The sequence below is a fragment of the Augochlora pura genome, chromosome 4 (assembly GCF_028453695.1).
Source record: "Augochlora pura isolate Apur16 chromosome 4, APUR_v2.2.1, whole genome shotgun sequence".
Taxonomy (NCBI): Eukaryota; Metazoa; Arthropoda; class Insecta; order Hymenoptera; family Halictidae; genus Augochlora; species Augochlora pura.
The window spans coordinates 16,266,128-16,283,966 of record NC_135775.1 but is presented as its reverse complement, the minus strand read 5'-3'; the positions used below and the strand labels follow the sequence as shown (position 1 = coordinate 16,283,966).

At 29.5% G+C, this 17,839-nt stretch overlaps 1 protein-coding gene across 1 annotated transcript; it reads left to right on the top strand.

Annotated features, from left to right (window-relative positions):
• The first annotated feature begins 517 nt into the window (after positions 1-517).
• Nes (lysophosphatidylcholine acyltransferase 3 protein nessy) lies at positions 518-17,666 on the top strand. The gene is made up of 8 exons (XM_078177680.1): positions 518-650; positions 2,088-2,195; positions 7,531-7,653; positions 9,975-10,090; positions 12,733-12,891; positions 13,475-13,705; positions 14,225-14,533; positions 14,991-17,666. Exons 1-8 carry the CDS (start codon positions 566-568, stop codon positions 15,261-15,263), a joined length of 1,404 nt encoding a protein of 467 aa, XP_078033806.1. The 5' UTR covers positions 518-565; the 3' UTR covers positions 15,264-17,666.
• Positions 17,667-17,839: the final 173 nt, after the last annotated feature.

Below are 17,839 nucleotides of genomic sequence, written 5' to 3'. Positions count from 1 at the left end.
GATTCGGGAAATATATTATAAATTTAAATTTCTGTAACTGAACGTGCAAATCGCTTTAATTTGGTATTAATATATGCAATCGAAAAAAAATTCAAAATTAAGTGTATAAGAAATGACGCTGTCATTGACATATAGGTTTGGCTGGTGTGCATCGCTGAGATGCATTTACGAGCGTTCCCAAATTAATCGAAATGTTGACTCTTGTACAGATAAAAATTTGAAGCTATATTGTTAATTTCGTAACTTACAAGTAGATATGTAATCTAAAAACGCAATTCTTTCTTTGAAAACATTACCGATAAAATATTTTTTCACATTAATTGAGCGTATTTCCGAACGCATTTCTGACCATTACGCAAAGTTCATTTCCTGCTACTGATCGTCTCTTTAGTACAAATGTTTGATAACCTCGGTGGTGACGAATCACGGTATCTCTACGAAAAATTATAAATATTTTTATTTGAAAAATTAGTTAGCTGAACGCAAATTCAACGCAAACGTAACAAATTCAGTTCGAATACATAGTAAAATTTTTAAAGTAGAAGATCAAGTTCGAGGACTGGCAATGTCCAACAGTGTATTGTCGAGTATCTCCGATACCATAGGTGTCTCGGGAGCAGCATTCCAACTTCTTATCTCCATTTTACTTGGTAATTGAACCAGTCACCAAAATATGATTTCCTTTCCTTTCTTCGTATTTTTTGTATTGTCTCCATGAATTGTGGTTGGCGTTCGTTAACCTATAACCTGAATCCAGTTGCTGTGCTTAACCATTGATTGCATAATCGACATAAGTTTCGATTCTTATCTATTTTAACCTGCTGTCTTTTTATATTTCCCATCATATCTACGCTATTTTTGAAGATTTAATGACAATCAGATTTGGTTATGGCATTCAAATGTTTGGATAAGGTTACCTACACTTGATAGTTGACTCATGCGCATAGGATAAGTTCTCGCTTCAAACCTGGAAATAATGATAACGGTGTCATTACTAACAGAATTTGATGCTTTATTATGGTATTTAATGTATTTTCCTTTTTCCCGTTGTTCTTTGTACAAAAAGAATATTGTTACATAAGTTCTAACGATTATTGAAAACAAGGCATTATTAGATATTCGATTCATGTTATTACCATCGATAATGAATACGTTAATTCTGTTTGGATATTGTGTGTTCTTGTAGTATTTCTTTGTGATACTATTATTAATAAATTGGTTTTATTATTTGTACAGAAATAATGCAACTGTCTAATGAATTATTGTATCCACTATCCCAATCGATGAAAAATTGCAAGTGTGTTTATGTGTACATATGTGTATTGGAGCTTGAATTTCTTCGCGCAATATTACAATAATAATTCCAACAAAAAAGCAACGATCATTTACTTTTCCTGTTATCAAATTTTCGGTCCTCTCCTTTTCTTGTAGCAATGGTTTTGTAAATAGTAATGTTTGTAACAATGATGATACAAAGAAGGTGAAACGTAATAATTAAATTAATTTAAGTATTTTTATATTTTCTGCCGCATTTTAATGTGAATATTGCCTAACGGAAAAATTATCCTTACCATTCTTGTTTTTTACTGTGTTACTTTATAGATGTGATAAGAATTTGAAAAAAGATGCTAATTTTCGCTTTTGCTTATACAAATTAGAATTGTATTGCATTTCGATTTGTTTGTATTGTATTTGTCTTCAACGAGTCAAATATGTGTTTGCCTACTGCGTTACATAACACAAGAGTAAATTAATATTTGCACGAGAAAATATTCGGTGCTCTTGCTTAAGTAATCAAGAATTTTCCGTAAAAAGCATTCGGAACTTAATATATATAAAATAATACTTTCTAAAAAAAGAAAAAATCTTTTTGGAAATTCCTTTCCTTGTAAATTTCTCAAAAATAGCTGTTGAGTTTAAAATTAAGAGAAGTGATCATGAATTTAGGAGCGTAGAAAGTACTATTAACATTAAGCCCCAAATTGTATATAGACTTGGGTGTTGAATAACGGCTGCTTTATGGATGTGAAATTTCAAGGGGTTTTAATAAAAACTAAAAGATAATGGAAATGTAATTGAACTTTCAGGATTTCCAATCGCCCTTCTCCACAGGTACAAATTTTACGGAAAGAGTCCAATTTCTCAGCATTTATTTTTCACGAGTTGCGGCCTTTTAATTTGCTACTGGAATTACGGTAATTATTTTTGTTTTGATTTCCTACTTATTATAGAATAATATCAGAAAATTACTTTCAAATTGCATTAAATTTCACAAAATGTTTTTTTTTCATGGCATTTTTAAAATCCTTTACTGTTGTTATGGTTGAATCCATACGTAACAGTATTGATATACATATAAAATAGTATATTACATATAAAAACATACTTGGTACGTTTAGCGTTAACTGAGACATTTTATAATATTTGCTATGAGACGATTTTCCAACTCACAAATATCGAAGTTACATATAATCGGAGAAAGATAAGCAACTTTTCACAGAATTGCAAAATATAGAAAGTGAGCATAGTAGCAATCTTTGTAACCACTGGTAACAGCTTGTAGTTATTTAAGAAAAAAAGTATGTAACTGCATCTGCTAAAAATAACTTTAAAAACTAATTAATCTTTGATTTAATATTTTACCTTTGTCGTAAATTTCGCGTCAATAATGGTACACGTATTATGTAATCTGAGGTAGATAAACCGATCCTGTTTCTGAAATTTGAGTTGAATAGTAACAGTATATTGCGGATATTATGCACGTATTACAAAAATAAGTTCACCATATACGAAGCAATAAAAGCATTTAAAGAATTTAAATATATACTATTGACTTATTTTCAACTAAAGTTATTAAAAAAGAGAAATAAATATCTGTGTAGCTCCTGCACCTCATAATTAGAGCGGACGCTATATATTTTGTTTCATTTTCACGATTGCAATGGTAATATTATTATATTAATCAACCAATGATGTTATATTTGTCATATATGAAACGGTTTTGATATTTTGTATATATAATCATTCACATTGCATCAATCATCTATTTGCTTCGATCAAGTATGTTAGATAAAAATAAAATAACTTTACTGGAACAGTCAAGTTTTATGTAGTAATAACGTTGATACAGTACTATAAAGATATATGTAACTGCAACGTGTTTGGTATGTGTACTGTTGATTAGCACATATAGTATCGAAAATATAAAAAAGTTATAATTTCATTATATTTACAAAATTTTAATGTTATGGAAGAATAAACTTTTTAATGCTGAAAGTTAATTTAGGAAATACGATGAACAAATTTCTCTTTTTAACATGGAACTTTGTACCAAGAAATGAAATGTTAGACATCGCATCTGCTAAAATAATAATAAGCAAATAATTGAAACTATTCAATTTTTGTAAAAATACATTTTTGTATTCACGATAGTTTTTGACGCAATCAACCGTAACCCATGATAAAATGGTAACAATTCCTCGAATTTGTTGTGTTTATCAGACATATGATATATGATTCAACATATGTCGAAAGTTGAACCTGTTCCTAGAGCTGAACGTTTTTTATGTTAGTATCATGATTGACTTACTGCTAGGTAATTTCTAGGTATTAACACCTGTTCAATTGCCGATGAAAGCTTCTGTTTCCAAGTATACGTACAAATGAAAATTGACTGAGAAAAAGATATACCCAAGAATAATAATTGAAAAAATGTAGTGCGATTAAATTTTTTCTTTCAATATTGAGTGGGGTTTTTAGGCCTCGTATAAGTGGATTGGAGTATTATAACAGTAATCTATATTATGGATACTGCATTTTCTTTTTACGATTCTCAAAATAAAAGGCAACAGTTATTACCAAGAATATGTACATTGTACGATGGTATGACCTTTATTTATAATTTTTGCTGTTCGTATTAAAACTTTCATTCTCCCTTTTATTAGAAACATTTAAAAAAGGTGATAATGCTATTTCCAAGGAGCAGTTCACTGTTAAACAAGTAATAAAATAGTAAAACAATTCACAACACACTTTTTACACAACTGAAAACTATTCGATACTTTTTATAATTATCAATAGATTATCATAGAAAATTTAACATAATTTTCTCCAAACAATAAAGTGAAGTAATGTATTGAGTATAAGTATCGCATATACCACATACAAATACTAGGATTATTTTTCTAAAAAAATTAATCCAAATAGAGTTAGTGCATGGATTTCAATATGTCTTATTCTGTACATATCATTGATTTAACGCAGTAAATGAAAATTCATTATTATTTCCATTTCTGCTTCAAATATTTCATATTTCTTTCATAATTTTTTAATAGAACTCCTTTGAACTAGCATTTACAAAATAAATTTTTATTATTTATAAAAAACATTGAATATATTTTCTTCCCATTTAAATTTAACAAAATATGCAAATCCGACAGATGTGGTACTGTAAGTAGTTGCTTACAGGGGTGTCACTTTATAAAAATTCGAAATTACATAATCAAAGGATAAATTCAACGTAGCTTCTTCACACAGCTCATGCGATCATTATATTTGTAAATGAACTTTATCGGTTGAATGTTTCGTTCGATTTTTAGTTAGAAATTACATTCCTACAGGTAATGGCTGAGGAGAAATCACTACAACAAATTTCAACAATATCTCCGCCGATATTAAGGTAATTTTGATCACAGAAACTATATTTGCATTTTGCACTTACAGAGTACAGAGTATAATGTAAATAAGAGCAGATAGAGACAAATTCTTGGAACTAGACATTTCAATTGGAAGAGAATTTCTAAATTTGCTTGTAATAGCAATAGATAAGTTTTTAATCGAAAGTGCTTCATAATTACAACAAACACTAAAAATTATTCAATGAGTAGTATTCTAACAGTATTAAAGAACATTTCTGTAAAAATTGTTTCGCTGAAAACATTCCGATACTTCCAGAATTATTTAAATAAACTTTTTTTCATAAATATAATGTAGTATCAAATGAAATCAAAATGTTTTTCCTCGTTAAATTGATATGAAAATATTGATAATATTGGCTTCGGTACTACTTGGAAAGGAAATGTTGACTAACATTTATTATTTATGAATGTCTTCTTAGAAAAAAACGTTTGTCACACGATGCACGTGTATCGGGTACCGAAGCGAACATTACTACGTCTTAAACGAAACGCGTAACATTTTCTTCGACGTGCACCGCACTTCTTTACAGCGATAAATAAATCTTCCCGTAAGAATGTCGTTAAGCGTTTTTTATTCTGTGACGTTAAAGTGATTGCAATTCGAGCAGCTTTCATGTCGTCGTCTTCTAATTTTATGAGCTTCATTTTTAATCTTGCAAGTCGTAACAAACTTTAGTCTCGGTGAAAGAATGTCTCATTAAAGTGACGCTTTTGTAAGTATGTAATAAATAGCATTTAGGAAGTCGTTGTACGCACGGTTAAATGTATACCACTCACAAGATAACTGATGCACACCGATTTTTATGAGACTCTGCGCAAGTGTTCATTAGACCTACCCGAGTGCTCATAAATCGCAAAAGCCAAAAGATAATAAAAAAATAGTTCATATAAAAGTTAATCGAATTTTTGAATCGATATTTGAATTATAATAAACATTTTTGAAAAGTTTCGATAAGATTTTCTCGTCAGACGAGAAGAAAGAAAATTTTATTTTAATTTCATCATGGTAACATCAGTGGATAGCTAGGATTATTCTGATTAAAATAAACCCAAACCCCATGCAATTCTGACTACGTCTATTATGTTCATTGCTAATTATTGTATAATTATTATAGCATAATAATAATAATTATTATTATTATTAATGTATATAATAAACGTAGTCAGAATTGCATAGAGTTTTGGTTTATTTTAATCAGAATAATCCTAGCTATCCATTGACGCTAGAATTACGAAGGTAAGACGACCTTTAACCCATTAGAATCGAATGGCAACTTTTAGACTGTGATGAAAACTATATTGTAATTCCGAGCAACTTTTACATTACCGAAGTGTGTATCTAATAAACAGATAACAATTTCAGTGTGGCAGGAGTAAGTGTTAAATTCCATATAGGGAACATAATAAAGTCAAGAAACAATCGAAATGAGAGTCAAAATGTCTTCGAGCGTAAACTTTAACCGTTACTGCTTGACATACATAATATATTTTGTCGAGCGGAACTCAAGTCAGTTCTTGGAAGGAAAAGGTGTTCAGTACGTTTAAATTTACATGTCTGTTTCTGACTCCATGTGAATTTGACTGTGCACTGCTGTCATAAGGCAGTCGTAACGTTTTGCGAATGCATTTTGTTTAGGAATAACTACCTTATGCAAATGTATGCTCAGCAAACAATGGCAGAAACTTCGGAAGTTATTTATATAATGTACGGCGTAATATCGCGGCACATCTATATGTAAAGTGGTTTCATTTATGAAAACTAATCAAAATGACTAGTAATTTGGAAATTCATCGACCACACGTTTCTTTCATGTTCAATCGTATATCATCATTGACGATTATTTATCCTCTTACGCTCCTATCAATCATTCTGTCATTCTTCCATTAATTCAATGGCTATCCTTTACCGAACGACTACATATTACAGAAAATAGATGAATCACATTGCTATCAGTGATTCCGATCGTTAATCATGATTACATGTATTCAGATTAATTTTTATTCAAAAGACAGCTCCATTTCAGGAACATTGAAGTGGTAAAATAATTGTCAAATTAATATATAGTATACATTTTTTTTAAATATTCTCATTCTGTCTTTTCAATGAAATATTATGCAAATGAAAACGTTCATATCCTAATCTGCAGATATCATGAGTAACTTGACAATAGCAGTTTTACGTTGACATTATTTTGTCCTTGTGCACAATTCATTCATTTCATTATTACTGATTTATCATAACAAAGAAAAATAATTTGAAAATTATTCATTTTTCATTTTGTAATTTTATATAGTAAAATTCGTCTACAATATTGTATCACGAATAATAAAGGCATGGAGTGTTCTTGGCAATACTGTACAAATAATAATTATAAGGACATCTAGGGTTTTTATTTTTTGCGATATAAAATCGTATGTGGATTTTGTAAAAAGAATTATTTAAACGAAAATGACAGCATACCTTATAACTATTCTTTTGTTTTTTCTTTGGAATCGTAGCTTAGTTTGACAAAATCGATAATACTATACTTAAATTCTTACTACTTTCGACTTTTTCATGCACACACACAAACTGTTTCGAATAAAAAGTTTTGCGTAGAATAATCGATTATTGTTGCTATTCAGTCATGACATGCGAAAATTAAATTCTAGCGAAATTTCAATTTTAACACGTTTGAAATTGTGTACCACCTAAAATATTATATTGTTGTCAATAATGTATTTTTATAAACGTTTCAATAGGTCGCTTTCTTTTTTGCTTCGAATTGATCCAAGAAATGTAATATTTATTATTAATTCCCGTTTATATATATAATATTAACATAATTTACAGGGTTCAACACTGTCCACTCAGGAACTACGATATGTGCCACTTATCTTATTTTAAAGTATCTCGGTGGCACTACCCTGTCAGTGATAGTGACTTTCATCTTCAACATGGTTTACCTACTGTTGGGTATGTAATACTGTTTCTTTAAATGATAACTTGTAGATGAAAATATTAACAGCTATTTTATGCATCTTTTAACATTATTTTTATCGATCTTCTCTATATACACCCATTTATACCAAATTAATTTATAATTAGTGCAGAAAATGTTAAATAATCAATTGAGACGTGACTCTGCTGGTAAAAATGATGTTAAAATTTTTCAAAATTGTCACACTTAATGTAATAGTAACTTGCAACATCAATCATTTCAGGAATAATGTGACAAGTTTTCATTTTATAAAAAGTCTTGGCATTAGAAACAAAAATTGATTATTTCCATGAAATATTAGTTTTTGTGTACAATGAGTTTAATATGATCAGTAATCTGTGGATCTTTATGCAAAATAAAAATTGTTTTAGTTATTAGCAAGAAACCAACATTGGCTGGAAATGTCTTCTTTCTTTTAATAATTATTACAAGTTGAAAATAATGTAACGATTCTTTTGTCATAAATGCATAAAATACGCAGTCTAGTGATCAAATTTGATTAAAGTTTTCGTGCAAGAGCTTACATAAATATGAAAGTAATTTAATGCTTTAACTTGACACTTGCACGTCGCGGAACTTGCAGCATGCAATATTAATTTATCATTTGAGATGTGCGTGGGAGTTCATTAATGCGGTCTTCAATATTGCGTGTTCATACGTTCGAACATGTCATACGAGATATAAGAGAAGCATTGTTCTCTTATCAATTATTTGTTATGTTTTACAGTCTAACTCTTTTTTTTATTAAATAATTTCTTTTACTTCGGGGTGCGTAAGGCTTATTATCATTTCTTGCACTCTATAAACTTGAGCCGATCCAATTCTAGTTAGCCTCGTTTCTCATTTTACACTTCGATCGAATTAAAATAAAGCAAAAATTACTTTTTACAATTTTTAATAATTAAAAAGTATCAAGTCGACTTGCAGATTAATTGGCTATTAAGTAAGAGAACTTTTTTACAATCTGAATGATAAAATTGAAATTTTGGTATTTTTCTTTGACATATAAGTCAGATTTTTAGATCATGTTGCATTTATTGATACTAACTCACTTAGACAAAATAAAAAGTACATGTAACAGTTGTACAATAAATGATAAAATCTGTGTCTTATGGCCGGAAAAGAATGTCTCTCAAGGAGGGAAATAATTTAACAGGTTTTGTGTAGAGCGAATGACTGATAAATAACTATCAGCGTTGCGTTGAAGAGATAACCTGACCTACTATAGTGTGCTTTTTGACAGAGAGTAGATTATATTGTATCATCGTCCGTTATAATCTGTCCACAGATCTCTTCTTCCAAAAAAAGTTCACAAAAGTTCATGCCTCGATACTATATTAAAACTACAAATGCTACAGATAAAATTGTATAAAACATGTGATGTTTTTTGTCAAAATTAAACAACATTATAAACTTATTTATTCCCAAATATTTACCATAAAATTAAACATTCCCGAGGGAGCAGAATTCGTTCTTCGATCCAAATTGAAAGAAATTCTCTTTGAAATATTTATTCAGTATTTTGATTAATTTCTCGAAGTTGAAAAGTTGGAAAATAAAATCATCTGAAATTTTAAATCAACAGTATTGTTACCAAGAGGTCAAACGGCACTGTTTATAATTTCAATTGAATGCTATTTTTACCAGCAGGGTCAAGTGGTAGCTTCCAAAATTTTAATTCAACGCTGTGTTTAGCAAAGAGGTATTGAGGCATCATTTACAATTTGAATTTAACACTATTTTTTCAGAGAGATCAAAACCGCGTGTTTTGAAATTTCAATATGAAATTATTTTATAACTTTGATCACCGATAACTAACTAGATAATTTTTTATTGTAGTTCTATGATAGCTATATCATTAATGCTTGTAAATGTTGTAAATGTGATTGTAAAAGTGATTAATAAATCACTTTTCCTCGATTGACTTTTCTATTCTTAATGATTATGAAATTAGTTTGGTAACAATAGCTAAATACACACAAAAGATTTGTTGAAAATAGTGCGCATTTTGTGCTAAAATAACGAACGCAAGTTCCAAAATAATTTGTAAATTTCATTTTGGATATATGTGTAAAATGGCTTCGAGTGCGAATTGTTAAATGATCTTCCGAACTCCATTTTTAATATAAGGAAATTTTCAATTAATAAAATTTCTCTTATTCGAACGCCTCTGAAGTAATATATGAAAATATATTCGTGTTTTATTTGCGTAAATAACCACGGTCTGCAGATGACAAACGAGTGAATGTAATAAATCCGTACATGCAAAACTAATACTTATTTTTACCGTTGCCAGGATATTACATGACAGGTACGGATGATTACGACATAAAATGGACTATGCCACAGTGTGTGCTAACGCTGCGGTTAATAGGTCTTGCGTTCAATGTACTGGATGGCCGACAACCCGATGTACGTAATACATAATGAATATTTTAATGTCTGATTAGTAATATTGTTTTTTAAAGCAATTACCTCTAATAACATACAGTAACGTAAGAATTTCTTTTGCATGCTTATACAAAATGATGTGCACGAGCGATGTAAGCACGTGAGACATCATTTCACGTGCAAACAAAAAACTCTTGAAAATTAGGAATGTTTTTTTCGGTCGTGATTTCGAGAATGTAGAAGATTGAACTTTGAACATTCCGTAAGTGCATGTTTACTCGGCCAACATCCTGTCGAACGTGGTCAGTACGAATGTTGACGAAATATAGATGACTTTCCTTTTTTTATGCAAGTGTATCAATTTCTCATTCATTCGTTTCGATAAGTCCTATTTTTATCGTTTAACGCTCGAACGTTGGATCTTTATTCACAAAAATATGATCGAATGTGAATAGGATCACTTATGATTCTTTTTGTGTATCAATCTTTGTCAATGGATGTTTTAAGATACTTATTGCAGTAACGTAGTTTTTGTATAGACCTTTTCATTTCACCAATTTTCAACTAATTGTCCGATACTAAATGTAAAATAATGAAATCAAATAGCAATATTTATACTTTCCGCGTCAATTATTGTGAAATTGGTAGTTCTGTTCATTAAGGTCAGTGGCATTTTTTTCTCTATTATATCGTAATACAAAATATTGAGCTTGTTAACGAATATGATTATTTGCTAAATTGCCGATGTATTAATTTGTACTAAATTTAAATAAATCGAAATGTTGTATGTATTAGGTTTATGTAGTACGGGATACATGTAGTATAGACACAATTCGTTGAATTTTTCGAAAACCCACACATTCTCACATGCGATCTCACATCTGCTTTTACCATCTGTTCTGATTTTGAGATATCTTCTATATAGATTATTCTGTTTGTTTTTGTATAATTTATGCTCTTAAACTACCTCTATCCACGTTATTCTTAATAAATTCGATAGTAGCAATAGAGTAATGAAAAATTTTGAAAACCACTTTTTAAGCGATTATATAAACATGTTTTGACAAATCATATCCAATATAAAAATGCCGTTTATTAAACGTTTTATGTTTGTGTCACACATTTGCGCCAAATTGATTAGTTCCACAAAACAAAAATGGGGAAAACCGATAGTATACAGTATACACTGTTTTTTAAAATTCCCTTTACGATATAAAGTTTAATAAACATTATAAAAAATACTATCATCACATGCGTAGCTTGAAATTATAATTTCATGGTAAATTGTTTATTACTTCATGGTCGAACAAGTTTTTATTATATCGTGGTGCCAAGTCCAATAAGAAGAGAACTTATTTTAAATATGAAACGCTAAGATTAATCAAGTGTTTTTAATTAAGTGCTTAACACTAAGATTTAAATCATTCAAAAATTGTAGTTGATAGATATGCAATTAATAGAAGATATTACAGTAAGAAATGGACACCCTCGGGTACCGGTTTAACGAACTCAAAAAACTTTAGAAACAGGTTCCCGCGAACTACCACCCGATTGAAACCCATGGAAAACCCATTGAAACTGGGTTCGCTGATTGAATATTAGTTAATATTAGTTAACGTTTCCATCTTTAAACTTACCGCTATTATTCTTCCTTCTAAACTCCTTTCTATTCATTTCGGCACTTTTCGATTTCAATTGGGAATACGATGCGATACTATGTATGTCGCCTTTACAGATATTTATATAATTAATCTGGATCGTATTTTATTTCGAATATTAAATTCATGATCTTTCTATCGGCACAGAGACAACATTTTTTATTGATTAACTACGATATTGTGTCGCACTAATTTTATAATTGATAACAAAGAGTAACTAAAACGAGCTCGACTACATATGAAGCACTTGAAGGAGAACGCATACAACTGTGCCGAAAGGACGGTATATGAACGACTGACCAATGGCTAGCTACTAACCCTAGGTTACGCCTGTACCTCTCTTCTTATCCGATTACACGCACGCAACGATCTCGTTCTTACAATTACTGGTGTCCGTACTAAATTCTATATTGAAAGGGTTATTAATAATGTCATAACGCGACGACCTAATAAGTAACAATTTTTAAAATAACCCATTAATATTGTTATTAAATATATATTACAATGGAAAAATATATTATATTGTAGTAACAATAAACTGCAAAATAAATGCAATAAAATGGATGGAGTAGCGTTATCCAAAGATAAAATAATTATCTCTCTTATCAAATTGTTGTAATTACGCTCAAGAATATTTATTTTGCACAATTATCCGCAATCTATTTTATTAATTACAAAAAATATGGTTCTGAGAGTTTTAAATCGTAAACTCTAATTTTATAATTTTCCCAAGTTTTTTTACATGTTGGTGAATATTTACGTAAATGTAATGTAATGATATTCAAATCATGCTCCCTCGGATCACACTGTTTAAATTGTACATATGCACAGTAGAATTTTGTAGAAAATCAACGTTTGTTTTTGAAATGATACGTAAGAGGTAAAAATAGTTCGAAGATTGGTATTTAACACCTTAATGTATATAAAAACGAACATTTCTTTGAAATTATTATGGAATTTTGTAAACGAGTTAACTTTTGTTAGACCGTATAATTGTTATTTCAGGAGAAATTGTCAGTATCGCAGAAGAAAGCGGCGATAAAAGAGCCACCAACATTATTAGAAATTACAGCGTTTTCGTACTTCCCAGGCTCTTTCCTTGTTGGACCACAATTTAGTATGAAAAGGTACTTGGATTACGTAAACGGAACCTTGATGGCAGACGTAAGTTACAGTTCAATGACATATTAATAATTGGATAACTCATTGATTTGTCGTAAATTTAATTGCGTTAAAACAAAACGAAAATAACAACTTCATCTTCATTCATGACAAAAGAATTTATTGTACATGTATATGTAATGTAAAAATATAATTGTGTCAGAGACAGTAGTTTTGTATAATTCTTATAAATGTATGCTTGATTATAATTTATTAAATGTATCAATTACACTATTTTAGCAACAAAATTAGTCATCAATATCAACATTAGTTAAAATAGTGTATTTTTCTGTGTAGAACATTTTAAAAAAGCAATGATATAGCAATAAATTTTTGGGTGTTTCAGCAAATTAAAATTAAAATTATTATTACGATACTTTCTATTAATTGTCAGAATTACAATTATAGTTTTGCACAGAATTGATATGATGTTAAATCGCTATTGTTGATTATATGAAACATGGCTTAATAACTTTGCTATACTGATGAATACTCTACAAACTCTGAATTAAATATTGATTTTATAACGCGATGTGGCTAATAATAGTCGTACAAATGTGATTAACTGACTTTTTTATGTTTTCAGAGTTTTCGGAAGGAAGAATTACCACCTTGTGTTGTTCCCGGGATTTGTCGTATGCTTCTTGGATTTGTATACGTGTCGCTCTACCAATTAGGAACAATGTACATATCGGATCAGTACATGCTAAGTTTGGAATTCCAGAAACAGCCATTCTTCAAACGGCTTCTTATAATGGGATTCTGGGGCCATGTGAATATGTACAAATATATTTGTTGCTGGCTACTTTCTGAAGGGGTGAGTAGAACAGAAGATACTCAAATATTGTAGCTATACTAATTTGCACAAACATTTTTCAATAGGATGTCTAAATTGAATTGTGTAATATTCATATATCATTCAAATTCTTCAAGTTCGTAAAAAGTAAGGGTACTTCATTTCAATATCAAAAAGACTTTGCCTAGAAATATGTGATAAATTGTCTAAATAAATGAGAATTATCTTCAAATAAATACACAAATGTGTAATTGTATAAAAACTTCATGTACATCTATAATTTTCAGTTAATATGTGCAATATAATATTTTACAATTTCGGGAAGTACATTACACAATTCTCCATGAATACTATTTGTAACTAGTGAAACCATATTGTAAACTTAAAGATGCGTTCACATCTAGAATGGACTTTCTCCGGTCGACAACATAATACACAATTTCATTCATTTATAACTACAATATATTTATGCAGTTACTTCTGGATAAATTATTGAAAGTATTCCATTAATAGAATTTAATGTCGTCATTGTTATTTTAGGTCTGCACAACATTCGGTTTGACGTACACTGGAAAAAATGAAAAAGGCGAGCTCCTTTGGGATGGTTGTGAAAATGTTAAATTGTTTATCTTTGAAACAGCGACCCGATTTAATCATTATATCATGTCATTTAACACAAATACCAATAATTGGTGTGCAGAATATATATACAAAAGATTGAAATTCATGGGATCGAAGCTCTATAGCCAATTTTTCACTTTATTCTTCCTTGCATTGTGGCATGGATTTCATTCAGGATATTATGTATGCTTTTCCCTTGAGTTCATGATTATGTATGCTGAGAAAGATGTAAGTATAACTTCTTTCTAGATATAATTACATTTATATTTTTAAACAGGGAAATTGTGAGCCGTCCTGCTCATAATCTTAGCTTTTGATTATCTACGTGGTTGAATTAATTTTAATACAGATACTACACCTTCCAAATAATTAATCTATTTTGCATATGTATTAGATGTATATTATAAAGTATTTTTTTCTGTCTTCACAATATTTTCACTCGTTAAATCACTAAAATCTTTAAAAGACTGGATAAAGAGAAATTTTTTGAAAGAAAACGATAAATCATATTTCGTGTTCTGCCAAACTCAAATCTTTGCAAAAAGGATATGTAAATAATAGCAGAACATGTTTAAATTCAATTAGTTTTAAATGAGATCGCTATTAATAATGTTATTTTATGTCTTCATAATCGTGAACAACTTATTTAAACAACTAATTAATAGAATCTTCTTTCATGTTTCAGTTGACTTCAATATTCGAGAAGCAAGAGAAATTACAAAGTTTACTGAAAAATCATCCCGAGATTCGAATTCTGTTCTCAATATTCACGTTCGTCTACACGTTCATTTTTATGGGCTACAGCGTCACCTGTTTCCATCTTTTATCATTTTCTCGTTACAATCAAGTTTATTCTTCCATTTATTATTGTGGTCACATAATCTACTTGTCTTACCCGTTACTATCTATACCACTTAAGAAGGCTCTCCTGAAGAAACGTCCCAGGCAAATAGAATGAGAAAAAAATTAATCTCTTTATCATAAAGCAGTTTTTAAGAAAACTATATGTGATATATTTTTTGGTGCTTAAAGAAATCTTGTTGCAGAAGTAAAAAGAGCGAATTTTTTATGTCTAAAAATTTTTATACGCCGTGTTTTTACGCGGAATATATATTCAAATATTTTAAGAATTTATACCAGCGAATTTTTAACTGATTTTAATGAAACTTTGTACAAAGTTTATTTCGAAAAGATTTTAAATATGTATTTTCTTTTATGGGTCATATTGATTTTAAAGTCGTTACTGTTGGTATAACCACATTACAAAGTGTGGCACAGTGTAACTGTGTATAGTTGCATTTTGTGAAAAGTATAAAACACCTTATTACATGTACAAAAAAGATGCTTATTCAATGTTGTTAAACTTGTTCTGTTACATTTCAGGGGAACATTATTTCTTTTGTTATAGAAAAATTCATTGAGAAAGTACGGGGTGAAGTTTTTAAAAGAACACGTCTTTATAAATAAATCTACCCAAGTTGTTTCCAGTTTTAATTCTTGTTCCATTCAAATGTATAATTTTACTCGCACCAGAGGTTTGTATTATTGGAAACTAAAGATAAGCAAATGCGTGTTGGTTAAAAGGTTTACCCTGTATAAACGACTCTGGCGTTATTCTTTATTTTATCTTATTTAATTTGGGACTAAGACTTTATCTGTAGAGTATTTAAGCTTTTGTTTTATAATGTTGTGCAAAATTTATGACGAATATTCCAAAAAGATTTGAAGAAATATGAATGTCATTCAATTGTTATAATATAAATGGAACACTATTTTTCCGATGCCAATATTTCTCTTTCTTCTAATGAACTATTAAGGATAAAGCAGCTCGAATGAACTCAGTTGCAGAAGAAATCATAAGGCAAAGGTTTAATGTTACGGATGCTTAATTGATGAATGTAATAGTACGTGTAATTACAATTCTAATTAGGTATTATTTTAATTCAACATTTGTCTTGCCTGCTTTAATCAGATATGTAGTATTTATTTTATTGTAGTAATTATTTGCGGCTCATGTTCTTTCTGTAGAATTCCAATTTAAGGATTCAAGCACTCCTTTAATGCATCGTATTAACATTAAATATTTTCAAAAATTTGTGTAGTTTGCGATGGAATTGTTTAAAGGAGTATTTGCATCTGAAATGATATATCTTGCTATTTGGTGTAGTGTTTCATTCCTAAGGGATATTTGTGATATAACAGTAAGTGTTACTTTAAATTAATGGATGAAAAAATTAGAATCAATAATTGACCCTTATGGTCATCAATAAAGCATGTTTATCACTTATTGCATATATTCAAATATTTTGGCTATAGATATACATGTCTGAAGTAGACTTTTTGTGAGACCCTGTAAACAGTGGATGACTGACAATACATTTTATTATATGCTAGTCTGCGCAACTTGAAAGTATTTGTACCAAAGTTCAATAACAATAAATCACATGTTAATGACCATGACTGATAAACATGCTTGGTTACGTACAAAGTAATTTACGTGTTTAGATTTTATATAATGCCAATAATCACTCTTAATACGGAATATCATATATCGAACGTTATCGTCATTGAATTTAACACGTTGAGTGCTCCGTCGGCCACATATGATTGACATTAATTTTTGACTAGTTTTCACAATCCATTTTTATTGTAACGTATATGAACAAATTGAATTTTAGTAGGACGATTGTCATAATAAATTAAATTTGTAGTTTCAGTTTCATTCATCAAATTATTTCGTGGAAATTTTAGTGTTTGATCATCGACACTCAACGCGTTATTTAAACTTTCAATATGACCGATTAAAAAGTATAACATTATTTTTAATACTTATAGAACTGTTAAGAAAATTTCATTGTTCATAGTAGGTGTTGCAGATACATTTTTGTGAAGAAACGTGCATGAAGAAAAGTGTACTCAGGATTATTTTTAGACATAGTTCCGGGAGTACATGCTCTTCTAAATATTTTTGATAAATATAGAAAATTAGACGATCAGACATAAAATGTCGAATCTGTAATGTAGGTTTACTATTCGCATTTCAATTTCAAAATAATATATATTTTCGATAATAATAACGTATAAATTACTTAACCAAGAGTGATCCTGTTTTATTGGCTTTTAAAAAATGTAATATACTTTTCTTTCGAGGAAGATATTCGTTTTCATTACAAAATTATACTATTAACTTTGATAAACAATCACTGCTGTGTATGTAAGCGAAACATTTAGACGTACGCTTAAATGTTACATTAATTCATAGACAAATTTATTTTCGAAGAAACTGTATCATCCCCGCAAGTGTTTACCCCCGGGATCCTATATTTTTGTTTTTAATAAAATTGTTTCAACACGAACTAAATTTTCTTGTATTATTGTACATTCCGTAAATCATAGGAGGTCTTCCTTGATCCCGCAAAACTTTTAGGAACGCCAAAAATAACGAGCTTTTTGAAAACAAAGCTTGAGACTCGTATGTGTTACGAGTTTCTTAAATCCTCCAAAACTAAGACAGTGATTTAACATGAAATGAAC